The 13989-nt window shown below is 55.6% G+C and overlaps 1 protein-coding gene across 1 annotated transcript; it reads right to left on the bottom strand.

Annotated features, from left to right (window-relative positions):
• Positions 1-2700: 2700 nt before the first annotated feature.
• Positions 2701-4320, bottom strand: LRP88_06093 (C2H2-type zinc finger protein; the record flags this gene model as incomplete). Its single annotated transcript, XM_083242633.1, has 3 exons — positions 2701-3210; positions 3268-3495; positions 3550-4320. 3 exons carry the CDS (start codon positions 4318-4320, stop codon positions 2701-2703), a joined length of 1509 nt encoding a protein of 502 aa, XP_083101569.1.
• Positions 4321-13989: the final 9669 nt, after the last annotated feature.

The following is a 13989-nucleotide window of genomic DNA, read 5'->3' on the forward strand; positions in this document are numbered from 1 at the left end:
CGTACAGGGCCCCTCGGCGCATCCGCTCCCTCCTGGGCGTGAGATGCCCACCACCAACATCTTACCTTACATTATTCTCGTCTCTCCATCGTCTCGTCCATTCTGTCTCGCCCAGCCCGCCTCAGATGAGACTCCGCCGTCCCTGAGCTATCGTCTCCTCTCCTCGCCCCCCATGCCCATGGCCCAACGCGCCTGCCCCGCCTCAGCCAGCCCTGCGACTCCGTTTGACAGGGCTACATGTATGTATGTACGTGTGTATGTACTGCTGCCTTTTGTACGTCTGCTAGCTCGGAGGGGGCAGACATGGGGGCGGTATCCAGTCTGGCGCATTACATACGGATACAATCGATCGCGTTTGAGCAGAACCCCATCTTGCATCTACAGTACATAGTACATACGCATCCAATGTACGTGCGTGCACAGCATAAACACGGACTTTTGTGGAGAGGGAGAGGGCAAACTGCTGCTGGCTCGCATGAATGTTCAGGCCTGCATCTATGTGTTTACCCCTAGGTTCAGAGAAGAGAGCATGGCCGAACTTGTCAAAGGAAGCGGCGTAACGGCCCATCCGCTGCAGCATTGCTCTTGTTACGGCGGTGAGCGGCGCAGATCCAACGAGACAGCCACATCCCCCTCCCCCAAAAAGCGAGGCTGCAGTCTGCATGGTCGATCAGTTTCGTCCATGGTCTATTCCCTCCATGGCGTTTCTTCAGCAAGCAAGGTCTCCAAGAGCCAGGGGCGGTGAAATCTTGGGGACCAAGAGAGAGTGAGAGGGGGGCGTCGTCGATCCCAAGCAGCCACCGGGCCACGCCAGGCTGAAAGAGGGGAAATGCAGCAAGCCCCGAGTCCACGGGAACAGAAGGGCCGCAGCTGCTAGATACAGAGATTACATGCGATGAAGCCTTGCGCTGCTGCGTATCTTGGCGGCCTTGCCCAGAGAGAGCAAACGGGGGCCGGGGCTCCGTGGCTTGAGATGGAGACCCAAGATAGGCCGACGACGACATCCTCACGTCACTCCTCCATTCCCACTTGGAGTCCTCGTGAGAAGCGCCTCCTCCCCCCTCCTTCCAAGGTCTTCAGCCTCTTGATAGCGCGTTTGCTCTCAAGGTCGACTCCTCTCCAGGTCGGCCAACTTGCTCAGTCTCTGAACCCCCACGGGGGTTTAACCGCCAGTATGTCAGCACCAGACTGCATGTACCGAGGATACCCAGAGAGAGGGAACGGATCCAATCTCATCTCTATCACGTAGCATGAGGGAAGCTTGTAATCAAGGCTAAGCCAGGGTTACCTACGAGTGCCCCATTCATCAGGCCCTCACGTATCCCGGGAGTTTGGGCATCACTTCTGCCGGCCCCGTCCCCGGTATCTCGTGAGCTACCTACCTATTCCCCTTGAAATGGCAAAAGGTAGCGTTCCGTTCGTCTTCCAACAATGGTGTAGTCCACCCGTTAAAGAATGCCATCCCGTCATGTGGCCGGACGAGGCTTGCATGACAGGCCGCCAAAGAACCTTGCGGCATTTCTTTTTGCTGGATGGGCTATGCCGTGATGGCCTCGCTAGCTCTGTTGGCTACCTATCGCGCGAGACCTCCTCTCGGCTCTTGTTCTGGTGGCGTAGAGACCCGGCTGTTTGATCCCGAAGGGCTGGAGACAAGTCCGAGTTGGAGGGCGGCAAGATGCCAAAGCTGACCCGAGTATTCCCTGACAAGTTTGACTCTGTCACTTGTCATAGAGATATTCACATCCAGTCACTAGTTTCGGGCGAGACTCGTGTTTTGCTTTGAACATGTTTGCTAGAATTTCAATCAGATCTACTCTGTTCCGACGCCTAGAGATTCCGATTTCGCCCTCCCCGGGACTACTCTCGCCTTTTCCCGCCCCCATCATGTCCCATCCCATTCCATTGATTGATTCACCTAGAGGCTCCCATCCTGGAGAGTCTAGAAACTCCGATACCCATGCACCAACGCTCCTTTGAATGGTCTAGAAACCAGTGATGTAACCCAAATCCTTTTCCCAAATCCTCATGGACCCCCGAGACACCCGCCTAGGCCCTCCACCAGCCCATCCCATCCCAGCCAAGGAAACGACATGAAAAAAAAAATGTTCAGAAAACCTCTCCTGCGGGTGACCGCTTTTTCCTCCAGCACCGAGTCCAGGCCAAGAAGCCAATGGACGAGTCTCTTGGTGAGACTGCAGACAGAGCCACCCACACGTTCTGCTCCCTTGCATGAGTCCAATCCAACAAAAGCTCCATCTCAAATATCAACAATTAAAAGGATAATAAGCATGTCTCTCCTTTTGTACAGAAAAGGGCAAGGAAAGTGCAAGGAAATGAAATGAGAAAAAAAAATGAGAAAAAATGATTGGTATCAAAGCCGCAAAAAGGCAAAAGGCTCAATCTTTGGGATAATACCCCTGCATCAATCAATGTGTTCTGTTCAGACAACCAACCAAGAAAGCAAAACTTCAACCCCCCAAGTTGGTCTCTTTCCGAGACCGTTCCTTTTGACTCCGTTTGAAACACCTGTCGTTTTAAAAAGTTTTTGATGTGGAAAAAAATCGCTGTTTTGCCTCCCTTGTTGGTTCTGTTGTAGTTTTCGTCAAATGAATCGCGTAATGCTGTCAAGTCGTCCAAGCTGCATCATTGTCGTTTTTCTATGTCTTTTTTGTTCTTTCTTTGTACTGTCGTCTCCCTCACTCAGTACATGCGCTCGTTGAAGCCCATCTCGCGCGCATGCTCTTCCTCATACAGCATGCCGTTGTTGTTGGAGGGTTGGACGTGGTGGTGTCCCCCCTGCATGTCGTACATCTCATAACCGCCAGCGTGAGACTCACGAGGCATGTTGTTGATGACGTTGGAGTGGCCGCGGCTCATGCTGTAGGCTGCAAGGCTGCCAGGGTGAGACAGGCCATGAGGCTGGTGAGGAGAGGGAATCTGCTGGGTAGGAGGGATCTGAGGAAGAGGGTACTGAGGTGTGACTGTGTTGGGGTTGGTGGGAGGAGACTGGGAAGGCTTCGACTTGCGCTCAGCGACAGTGCGAGCCTTTCCACGGCCCTTGATACCCTTGTTGCTGTTCTTGTAGTGGGTAGCAAAGTAGTCAAAGAGCTCACGCTCGGCCTCGGGGACTTCCTCTCCAGAGTTGAGGATCTGAGCGAACCTCATGGTGAGGTTCTTCAGCGTCTTCTTGTGGAAGTTGTTCTGGTGGGTCTGCAGTGAGAGGCATTAGTATCGACCATGTTCCAGAAGAGCAGCGAGGTCGCTCACCTTCATGTTGCCAAGTTGAGAGAACGTCTTGTTGCAGTCATCCAGGCGGCAGATGAAGGGCTTGAGACCTTGGTGAGTCTGCTCGTGCGCTCGAACATTGCCACGCTGAGCAAACTTGCGACCGCACTTGCCACAGGAGTAGGGTCGCTCGCCAGTGTGGCGGCGCATATGGGTCTTGAGGTTGCCCAGTTGCGAGAAGGTGAGCTTGCATCCAGGGAATTCACACGTCTAGATGTGTCAGTTAGCCCTGTACCATGTTGCACAAGTGTGGTTCAAACTTACATAGGGCTTGTCACCAGTGTGTGTGCGGCGGTGGATGTCAAGATGGGTCTTCTGGGTGAAGCTCTTCTTGCAGTTGGGGCCGTTGCAAACGTATCGCTTCTTGGATGTCTTGGAATCCGCAGGAGCTGGAGTGCCATTGTTCTCAAGGCTAGCCTCCGAGACAGGCGACATGCCTGGGGTGAGTGGCTGTTGTGCGACATCCAGCTCCTTCTCTCCCTTGCGTTGGATGGCCTTCATCAACTCATCCACCTCGGTCTCGAAGTTGACCTGGTCATCAGGGTTGATAGTCTCGTTGGAGGTGATAGTCTTGGAGCAGAGTGTCGGGTTGTTGACCGAGGACCGAGCAGTGGAGGCCTGGGAGTCGCTTCGTGCAGGAGAGGGCGCTTGCTCAGCGTATGAGTACTTGGCACCCCGGTGATAGGAGGGAACTCGTCCGTTGTCGCTGTCGGGTCCCATGGGGCGACGGTCGTGGTATTCCACCTTGAAGGGGGAGGAGTGATGGGGAGGAGTAGGCGGGCCCTGGTAGCCGCTGAACTGGTAAGGGTTGGGCGCCTGGTAGTGAGTCGCAGTGAGGCTGTTCATCTGGGCCGAGCTGTATGAGTTGGGCACCATGTAGGGAGCCATGATGGGTCGCTGGAGAGGGGCAGTGGTTGCAGTTCGGGAGTCAAAGGGGAGCATAGATGGGGACTCCATCATGGTGTACTCTCCAGAGAGTTGCTGGGGCCAACGTCCCCAGTTGGGGTTGGCCGTGGGTTGAGCTGCGAGAGCCAGTTTGCCGGATAAGTCAGTCTTGCCTCGATAGCAAGACCGACAGGTTGAAATGTCGAATTGGTTCCCAGAGGGAGACACAGCGAGGTGATACTGTGTTGGTGTATGAAGCCTTTGGTTGTTGGCGAGATGGACTGGTTGTCAAGTGCTGATGTGCGACCAAATGTTGAACAAGTTGTAACCAAAGCAAAGAGTAGAAGAGATGTATGTATATGTGAGAGCAGAGCAGAGAGGTGATGGCGTAGTAAAGAATCTTTGGCAGTGGCTGAGGAAGAGGTCGTGAATGAAACGGGATCGACTGGATGTTTAAGAAGTCCGGAGGAGAGACACAAGTACATATATCCCATGGGAGTGAAAGGCACACTGATGTGCGACAAGGGTCAAATCTCTTGGAGCCAATCGAGCGGTAAAGCTCGGAGATCCTCTCCAAGGCGGGTCTGCAAAGTCTAGTACCTCTGCGACCAGGCTCCGGGATGTAAGAGAAAGGTGATCCAGGTCTCGTCATAATTCTGGCCTGGGTCGTCGACTGTAAGCTCCAAAAACCCCCCACTGGTGGGCAACACCTACCTAGCAGCGGGCGTGGGCCAGGGGGTGGGTTGGGAGGTCGGCCTAGTCAAGACGGCAAAGCCAGGGTCAACATGGAGTTTCTGGGTCGCTGCAAGTTGATCAAAAGGAGGGGGTGAGAGAATGTCACCAAGAGGGCTTGGCTCTTGGGAGAAAGAGGACAGGCTGACCCATGTCTAGCTCCTCCATCCAGACTGGACCGCGAGAAGCTGTTTTCTCTGTCTTTTTTTGATAGTGAGTCTGGCGACCTCATAGCCGCAGATGAGACATTGGGGAGGAAATCTCGGCAGGGGGGCCCTCCCCCGGAAAGTCCCTCGAGAGTGCTGAATTGACCTCTCTCTTCTCTCAATGCCCAGCTTCTGCTCAGTTGCGGCGATTCTGGCGGCCGCCTGGCTGGAGAGCGCAAGACATCAGCAGCAGGGCCATTTCTGCGAGTCATTCATATTCTACGAATTAGAACGAACCAAATGCTCCCCAGTTGTGTGCTTTTCCCGCGCTGACGGCGCAGAGCCCTTATAAAATAGCATGTCTGGAGATACTTTCTTTTCCATCTCAAAGATGAAGTCGAGTTTAGGGACGTGGGTGTGGCATTGAGACGCGGGATCTCGACAAGGGTCTTGAGACGCTAAAAAAGGCGCCGGTGCTGGGGGAGCTTGAAGCTTGGGCGATGGTGGAGGGGGGGTGTGGCCTCAAGGGCAGTCACGGACAATGAGCTTCCAGGGCCATCCCTGAGCCTGGGATCCAATCTCGAAATTTTTCTTCCCTCTCCATCAAGGCCTCGCCCAGCCCGGACTGTGCCGGTGTTGGGCTTGAGCTTCAGCACCCGGCTGTTGGTGCCGGTTGTTGGCTTCGGCATACGTTGGCAGCTGCCTCCGTACCGTATCGCATCCATGGATATGGCTGCCAGTCCAGTCCAGGTCGAAGGTCCGTTTTGTATGTCTCGGCCAGAGGGCCGTATGAGAGATGTCTCGCTCCTGTTCGGCGCTGATATGAACCACAGAGCAGCACACAGTCGCGGCAGGCGTCTCACTTGTATTGATTGCCTCAATCAGTCATCAATGAATCCCATTGACGAATCCACCGGCGGCAGCTACTTCGGAAATCGCCTCCGCCGCAAGGCCTGGTGGAGGATCCGCTTGACGGCTCCGTGTTCTCAAGCCTGGTTGACCTCCGTCGCCTACAAGATGACGGCGGCTTCCGCTGTGGACAGACCCTGCTGGCGGTGCGGGCCCGATGATCCCGTCGCCCGGCGTCGAGCAAGTTCTGGCCCGGCACCGTTTTGGACTGCCAGAGCCGTTATGCTAACTGTGCTGTTGTGCTATGCGGACTTGTTCCGGGGCAGGAGGAGACCGCTGGAGCTTTCACTACGGGTGTCTCTTGTGAGGCCACCAAACGCCGAATCCCTTGCGTATACCTGCGCCGCACGACCGCCTCACTCAGCCTCTGTAGGGCGGTGGATCGTCGTGGAGTCGGCTCCATCCTCGTTGTGAGGCGTCGTCCGTTGTGTGCTTGGAGAGAGGAGAGGGCTCGACTTGAGACACGATGGCAAAGTCAGCGCGGCCGCTGGAAGCGCCTCTGGGAGCCCCCTGGCTCCTGTTTGACTGCTGAGGAGCGGCGCTAGATGAGTTCGCGCTGAGCTGGCTCCTCGGGAGGTACGCAAACACAACGGTCAAGCGTTGGACCAGCGTTGGCTCCGCAGTGCTAGAGGCTGGAGGCTTGGAGTCGCCGTTGTAAGACAAGTCAAGGCAAAACGGCAGAGTCGGTCATTGTGAAAGCTGGCCCCAAGTTGGGTCTTGGAGCCAATCGCGTTGAAATCCCTCGGCCTTGTAAACGTTGGGTTGGTTCATGACGGGATGTAGTGTGGTGTAAACGGTGCCCCATTGCATCCACCGTTCGCTACTTCCATCCAGTCTTGTCGTGCACCGGGCTCCTGCCAACCGCGCAGCCCTACTGCGTGCCTGTGGTCGGAGCGACTCCCACAAGGCATGACTACACCTGCCTCTCCCACGTAGAGTGAAACTTACCCTGTATTTGGCTTAGCTCTTTTGTCTCTTGCTCCTTTCCTCACCCTTTGGTTCCCAAGCTGAAGCTGAACTGCCAACAACAGTCAAGCAGTTTCCAACTGGGCCAGGTCGTCCACAATCAGCACAACCCCTGGCTCCCTCGAATCCGCTGCCGATTCTCTGGAGAAACAAACATTGCCAAACATCGCCTGTTGGAAAGCGGCTGAGATTCGTTGCCATGCCCATCCTAGCATCAACAAGACGCTTCCCAGTGCAAAAGTCGCCCGACCCTTGGCCGGCTGCGGTGCGCGTGCCCATTCTTCTCTTGCCCGTCCAATATCCGGCGTCAGCTCCTGTCCGTTGCGTCTTCGAAATTGCCCTTTATCGTCCTGCGATTTTCATATGGCCTTGAGCAGCAGGCCTCTTGATCCAACAAGTTGTTGTGTGAATGCGCCTCTCAGGTCGACCAGGGTAGGGGCGTGGCTTAGCCACAGGGCGTGTCATCCCCATGTCCCTCTTCCGCAGTGCTATTAGACGACAAGCAGCTTTTGGCCAGCTTGGGAGGGTCAGCGACAAGGGGTATTCCGATTGCGTTCACGGCCCACGAGCTAGGATCATGCATCTCCGATTTGTTCAATCACAGATTCAAGATGCCTTTCTTGTGCACTGAGACCCGGGCCAATCCCCAAGCGTATTCATGCATCCCAATAGAGAGCACGACAATATGCACGCGATGCCGCCCACCAGTTCCTAGCATACGGTGCCTGGCTGGCAGGGCAGGGCTTCTCTCCAGAAAAGATAGCATCCTCACAAGACGATAAAAGTCATCGGGCACGTCACGTCTCGCAGACCATGCCAACCCTCCTCATCCTGGCAGCTTCCTAGGATGATGCCGCGACCAGTTCGGCACTCGACAGCCTAGTGAAGTCGAGTCATCGGCACCAGAATTCTCGTCAAACCTGGTGGGCATACATGGCCATGGCCGCTTCAGGGTCCTAGTTGCTGTTGGTGAGCCTCCGCCAACTCCGATTGAAACACTGGGCGGCCCGGTGCAAGACAGACGGCCTTGAGGACCGGAAAGAACATCATCCTCAGACAGGACCCTGAACGGGACAAGGCGGCACAGTTCTTGTGGCGGACGTGGAAACCCCGTGTGCTCAGGAGGCCGGCGGGCGGCGGGATGCGGAGGTGCACGGAGGCAGATTCAACCAGCCGGCAGCTTCTCTTCTCTTTCTTGAATGGTGTCTCGACCACCACCAAGTACGTACTGAGTCCGGCAAGGCTCGCCTGGTTGAGCGAAACCCCCACAGTATTGCCCTGACATCCCGCTTTTGCTTCTCAGATTCACTCGATAGAGACCGTCTTCCCGCGGGTCAAGCTAGGTTGGCCATGATTAGCCGCGGCGCAAGCAACTACTGGATTATGGCATTTGCTCCATGTGACCGGGATAGCGGGCGCCAAGACCATGTCCAGAGCTGTTTCTGATAGTCGTTTTGAGATGCGAATGGTCATGTCTCTTGTCTTGCGGACCTGACAGACCCCGCCTGCTCTCCTCTTGTGAATGGAGTCCACGACACCAGACTGCCGCTCAACGCGCCGTTCCGAGAGATTTTCACAGCTTCTCAACGGTCGGCCTTGTGACGCCGTGTGTGGCGTTCGGGTTTGGGCCACCGGGCATTGTCGGGCAATGGACGACCCATTTCATTACCTGAACGGAGTCGCTCCAACGGTTCAGGCTACGGTGGTTTCGCAGCCCTCCGTAAGTCAAGTCCATCTCCAACACATCTCCCCGCCAAGTCTTGTTTTCTCGTCGATTTTGGAATCTGTCACATTTCGGCCTGCGTCGCGATGGGAGCAGACAGAATCAAGGCTCATGGCGGAACCCGAAAAGCGTCGGGCCTGCCCCAGTCTGGGTCACCCTGGTCAAGACGTCTCAGGCTTCCAGCATCACCACGATATCACGGGACACGGTTTCATAGACGGATGACGAACTTGCATATCAATTTCATAACGGTGTCCCCCAGCGGAGACGGTGTTGTTTTCTCGGCCGATGACAAGTGAGGAAACATGGCTTTCTAGCCAGACACCCCAGCTCACTCTCATTCTGGGGTGCGAGAGGGAGGAGTGTCCATGAGATCTATTTCGGGATAATCTCACCCTCCCTCTCAAATTGTCCCCAAGCAAAAGTGATACATCATCTCAACGTCCCAAACCTGGATCCAGGCGACGATTTCCACCTCTGAAGGAGCCATTGGCAGTCCTGGATCTCGCCGCATCAAAATCTCGATTGTGCTGTATATCGAAGGGGTGGTGGGGACCCAAAGACAGAGGTCATGGAAGGAAATGAGAGGAAAACGAAAGAGGGCACGAGGGATCCCACGGTGCCCAACGCAGGCGCTTCTAGCGGAACACTGGATGAGGCATGAATTGCCGAATAGCTCACCTGCCTCGTGGGGTTCTCACCCATCACCACTGCCAGGCATAGAGTTATTACCTGTGTTATTACAGAGGCGTGGGCAGGGCGAGCTCGAGAGTCGCAAGACGACGCTCGCTTGATCTGTCACAAATGGTGGGGTAGAGCGGCCCTTGATCACATGTGCAGTCGCTCTTCAGCCCTGGCCCTGCTTTTCTTGGTGAGGGCCGTCCCGATCTGGGATGCAGCTCTCCAGATGGACAATCGAGAGAGCCCTGGGGGGCAAGTTCTTGATCGATCTGCGTCCCCCTCGACGCGACGTTTGATGGCGAGGCGAGATCAACCTTGGTGTTCGGGTTTGACCCCCAATTTCGCCGTTGGGGAGGAACGGGGGGATTGGAGAGTTCTCTCCCACTAGGATACATGAATTGGAGGGTGACCCAGTACCATGGTAAGGACTAGAGGCAGACTGCAGGCGGCTTCAGACTCACGGACAATGGCAGGGTGCCTGAGGGCCGGTGCTCCCAACTAACCGGCAAGCATTTACCAACACGCACAAGCTTGAGCCAGGAAGGGACACTGTCGGATCAAAGCGGCAACGCCTCTTGAGCCGGCAAGTGTCACGGAGTCAACAAGGCGCCTGTCAAAGGCATTTCATCGTCATCAGAGCGCGGCTCACTGCCGCTGCCAAATGCAGCGCGCGTGCCAGGGGGAGCACCATGCTGATGACGCCGAGATGTTCCAACATTGGGGATCAGGACTTCAACCTGAATCTTCGGCACCGGCCAGGGGAGTACGTAGCCGGGAACTTGATTTCTCAGCTTCTCTCACGACAACAGCCACAAGAGGCGATGCGTGGACGTGGCCTACGGGGGGGGATGTCACCTCAAGACCCTCCCGGCGTGGACGAAATGTGATAAAGGCGTCCCAGTTGTGATTGCCTTAGTTGGGGAAACGAGAAAGACAGCCCTTGAAACCGACTGGGGGCCAGCAAGGGGGGCACATCATGGGTGTTTGCAAGGGCGAGGCCAGGGCCTGACAGGGGCGGTAATGACAGAGCGGGGGGTAAAGGCCGCGCTGGTTAGACGCCCTCCGTCTTTGACTGCCGCGAATCTTGAATGCGACTCTGCGCGCTGAGCGGGAAAGCTGGAGATGGCCGGCCTATCAGAGGCTTGCTCTGAACCTTGTCCTGGGGAGCAAGAGGACCACCACTCACACAGGCAACTTGAGACGATAGCTTTTATTCGTCGGCGTCGTGGGATCTTTTCTGTCCCCGTGTGCTTGTCTGGTCCAGCCATCATGACCTCCAAGGGTACTGGCATGTCATCAATCACAGGATGGTGGTGGGATAGAACCAACAAGAACGAGTACGGATTCGTATGCTTGGCGGCAAAGAATGCCCAGTCTATTTTGGATGTTTGCTCTCCAAGGCGCGCGCGCGACCACCAGCCGCAATGCCAAGGGTCCAAGCTTACGAAGGCTCACGATTGGAAGCGGGAATAGGCCCTGGTCGAATTGGACGGTGCTGAGTTCCAGAGTTCTGGGAGAATGGACGATCCCCCGGCTGATTGGCCGTCCCACTTGCAAAGCAACCAGGTACATGGGCCCAAACCCTTGGAAATGAATTGCCATGTTTACCCTCCAGCTTTGATGTCGAAAACTGGGGGGACTTGCGAGGTTAGAAGGGAATCGAGGCCGCGGTGATGAACTGAGTGCAACCCAAGAACCCTCCAGATGTGTCAACCACGATAAATTGCGGAACAGGCAGTTCAAAGGCAAGCATGGCAAAGAGAGCTCGAGAAACTGGGTGGTAGACAGGGGTGCTGGTTTTCCAGGGGTCTCTGTGGACTCTGGTGGAAGGCTCCGGGGACGAGAGAGCCGAAAACGGGGACGGCGGGGACCGTCTCTCGTCCCTACGCAAGCCCGTCTGGTCTGGGAGGACGGGCTTAGACCGGCCGGCGAGCGCAGCCCGAGTCGACGGGCGTTTCTTTTTCCTGAACCTTCTCCAGACTCCGCCTTATGCCCGTTATCGTGACAGTGGGCGGTCAATTTTCCGGATCATTCGATCTATACGCATCTCGAGCAGAAAATTTTCCAGCTGGCGACCCTTTGGGTTCCAGTTGTAATCTTGAGACAGGCACAGGTGGTTCGGAGCATGGCGCCATGCCGTCTCAGCCCGGATGCAAGCAAGGCTGTTTTGAAGCTTTTCCCATGCAAGGTACGACGGCTCTGTGCATGCCGCAGTCACAGAAACGACGGCTCAAGGGGTTTACACGAGGTTCTCGCAACGGCTTTTGGCTCATACACGCCCTTGCCGGCCGCAGATGATGCTGCTGCTGCCACTCGTCCACCATCACCACCGTTTCGACATTCCGTTTTATTCTCTGGGGCTGCCGCCGGGGATTACATGGCCCCGTCAAACTTCCTGGGTAAAAGGCCATGATGATGGCAGCCGTACCTGTTTGGGGTAAGAGGCACGCAGTCAACACGAACACCCCGGGGCGGCTGCCGTGGTGCCAAGTGCATCCGGACATGACCATGATGCCATTTCGAGATTGACTTCTCACTGAAAAGGCGGATCAAGGACATGAAGAGGGCGTGTTGAGCCCGCATCAGCGGCCCTCTTTCTGAAGTCTCGAATATTTACAGATGGCGTATTCGCCAATCTTTGCCATGTTGTTGACAGGGACGTTTATTAAACGTGATGGAGGCGAGCTGAGATGGAGCCTGTGGATGTTTGGGGTTCTCATGACCTTGACCATGATCCCAGAACAAAGCCGAGAGAAGACGAGACTGACGATAATTCAGCCCTGACGATCCAGGACTGATGGTGCAGGGCAGGAGTCGTCAATCTCAGTGCGGGCAGATGACGGTTGCACGACGTGGGCAAGCCAATATTTCCGATGATTTGCATGGCATGGCATTGCATTGCCACTGACTGACTTGCCTCCATACTTACACCCTCATGTCATTCATCCGTGGTTGCCGGCAGAGATTACCATGGAGAATGCGAATACGGCCATAGACAGGCCGGTATGCATGGAGGGATGGATATTGACTTGAGCATGGCATGGCAGTCGTCTTACTTACACAGATTGCATGCACGTCAAATTTTTTGGTGTATCACGAGTTGAAGAGTCTCGCAGAGCCCCTCAGTGGCATTCACCAATCCCGAGGCAGAGCTTCATCATCAATTCAAACCCGTGACTAACAGCACGGCCGCGTGGGGATAATGCCCAGCATCAAGTCCCGGGGCCAGAAGCCAATGAGGGGTCGGGATGAGGTCTAAATCCCGACATTTCTCCTCGATTCTCACGCCCCAGAAAAGACCCTTGTCGTCAAAGGCCAGGCACACCCACACCCGTCATGCTTGCATGGAGCATCATTAATTGAGTGACGCTCTCTTGCAGAAATGCTGCGGCCTCTGTCCAATAATTATGTCAGCCTCGAGGCCCCCTGCTCTCCCCAACAACCGAGCCTCACGCTCTCGCATTGAATATGCACGACGGGACCGAGTGCATCTCCAATGTGCGTCGGCCAACCTAACGCAGGACCTTCAATACAGCTCTCTCTCATGCTCGTCTCACCCCACTTTGAAGCTTTTTTTCCTTCTTCTTCACCTTGGTTTTTCTTCTTCCATCATTCTTCTCCGCCATCTCGCTTCTGCTTGTTTCCTTTTCCTGACTCGTGGCAATTATTCTGATCCGATGTTTAGGGCTGCGGGCCGGCGTTCGGCGAGATCTGGGATTCGCTGAGTGGACAACTCCATGGCAAATATCGTTGTGCCTAGACAGCCCCGACGCAGGCACCAAGCACATGCAGGGGAATAAAGAAGGAGCAGGAACGCCTACTCGTCCGTCGGCTGGCCGCTGGGCTCCATACATTGTCACGATCCCCGGTCTATTATACCCCCCCTAGGTAGTTGAGGCGCCAGGCAAGGCTCCATATTGTGGCCTCGAGCCATGTGCTCATCTGCCTTGTGCCTGGTCGAGAAGCAAGGAAAAGAGACAGGTCAGACGCCGAGAACAATGGAGAAGCAGGCAGGCAGGCATTTTACGAGGCAGGCGTCCTTGAGGAGCCGGCCAGGGAAACGAGGAGTCCACCGCGCGCGCTGGAGATGGAGATGGAGAGGGCCAGACCGGGGCGATGGAGCTCCTGTACATGGCAGAAGCAAGAGTCAGACCAGAAACGCGGCGGAGAACGCCAGACGACGAGAACTACGAGAATGATGAGTGTCAACAAGAGTCGGAGGCGGCTTGCTCGGCCGTTGAGGACCCTTGCTCATCGGTTCTTTTTCCTTCTTTTTCTCTTCCATCTTCTTTCCATCCATCCCCTCGCTCCGAGACCGACTGACTCTGACTCTGATCATTCACTTACACTCTTGCTCACATGTTCGTCTGGCATGTCTCGGGACCGGAATTAGTGTGACGCCAGGCAGCCAAACTGCCGACGGCGCAGAAACCGTGACAGGACCGGTATTCTCTCAACCCTGCTCGTTCTGCTGGATGACTGACACAGGACGAATCGAGAGGCCAGGACGATCCTCTACGAGAACAACATGTGCGCCATTTGTCACAGCCCCTCCCTCAACAGCATCAAAAATGTTTGCTTCTACAGCAAACGTTGAAGAACCAACCCACCGACGCTCCGTGCTTTCAGCCCCAACCCGCGATTGCTCCCAGCCACACGTCC

Source organism: Fusarium phalaenopsidis (assembly GCF_050370095.1).
Source record: "Fusarium phalaenopsidis strain FUZ10S chromosome Unknown contig_32296, whole genome shotgun sequence".
Classification (NCBI taxonomy): Eukaryota; Fungi; Ascomycota; class Sordariomycetes; order Hypocreales; family Nectriaceae; genus Fusarium; species Fusarium phalaenopsidis.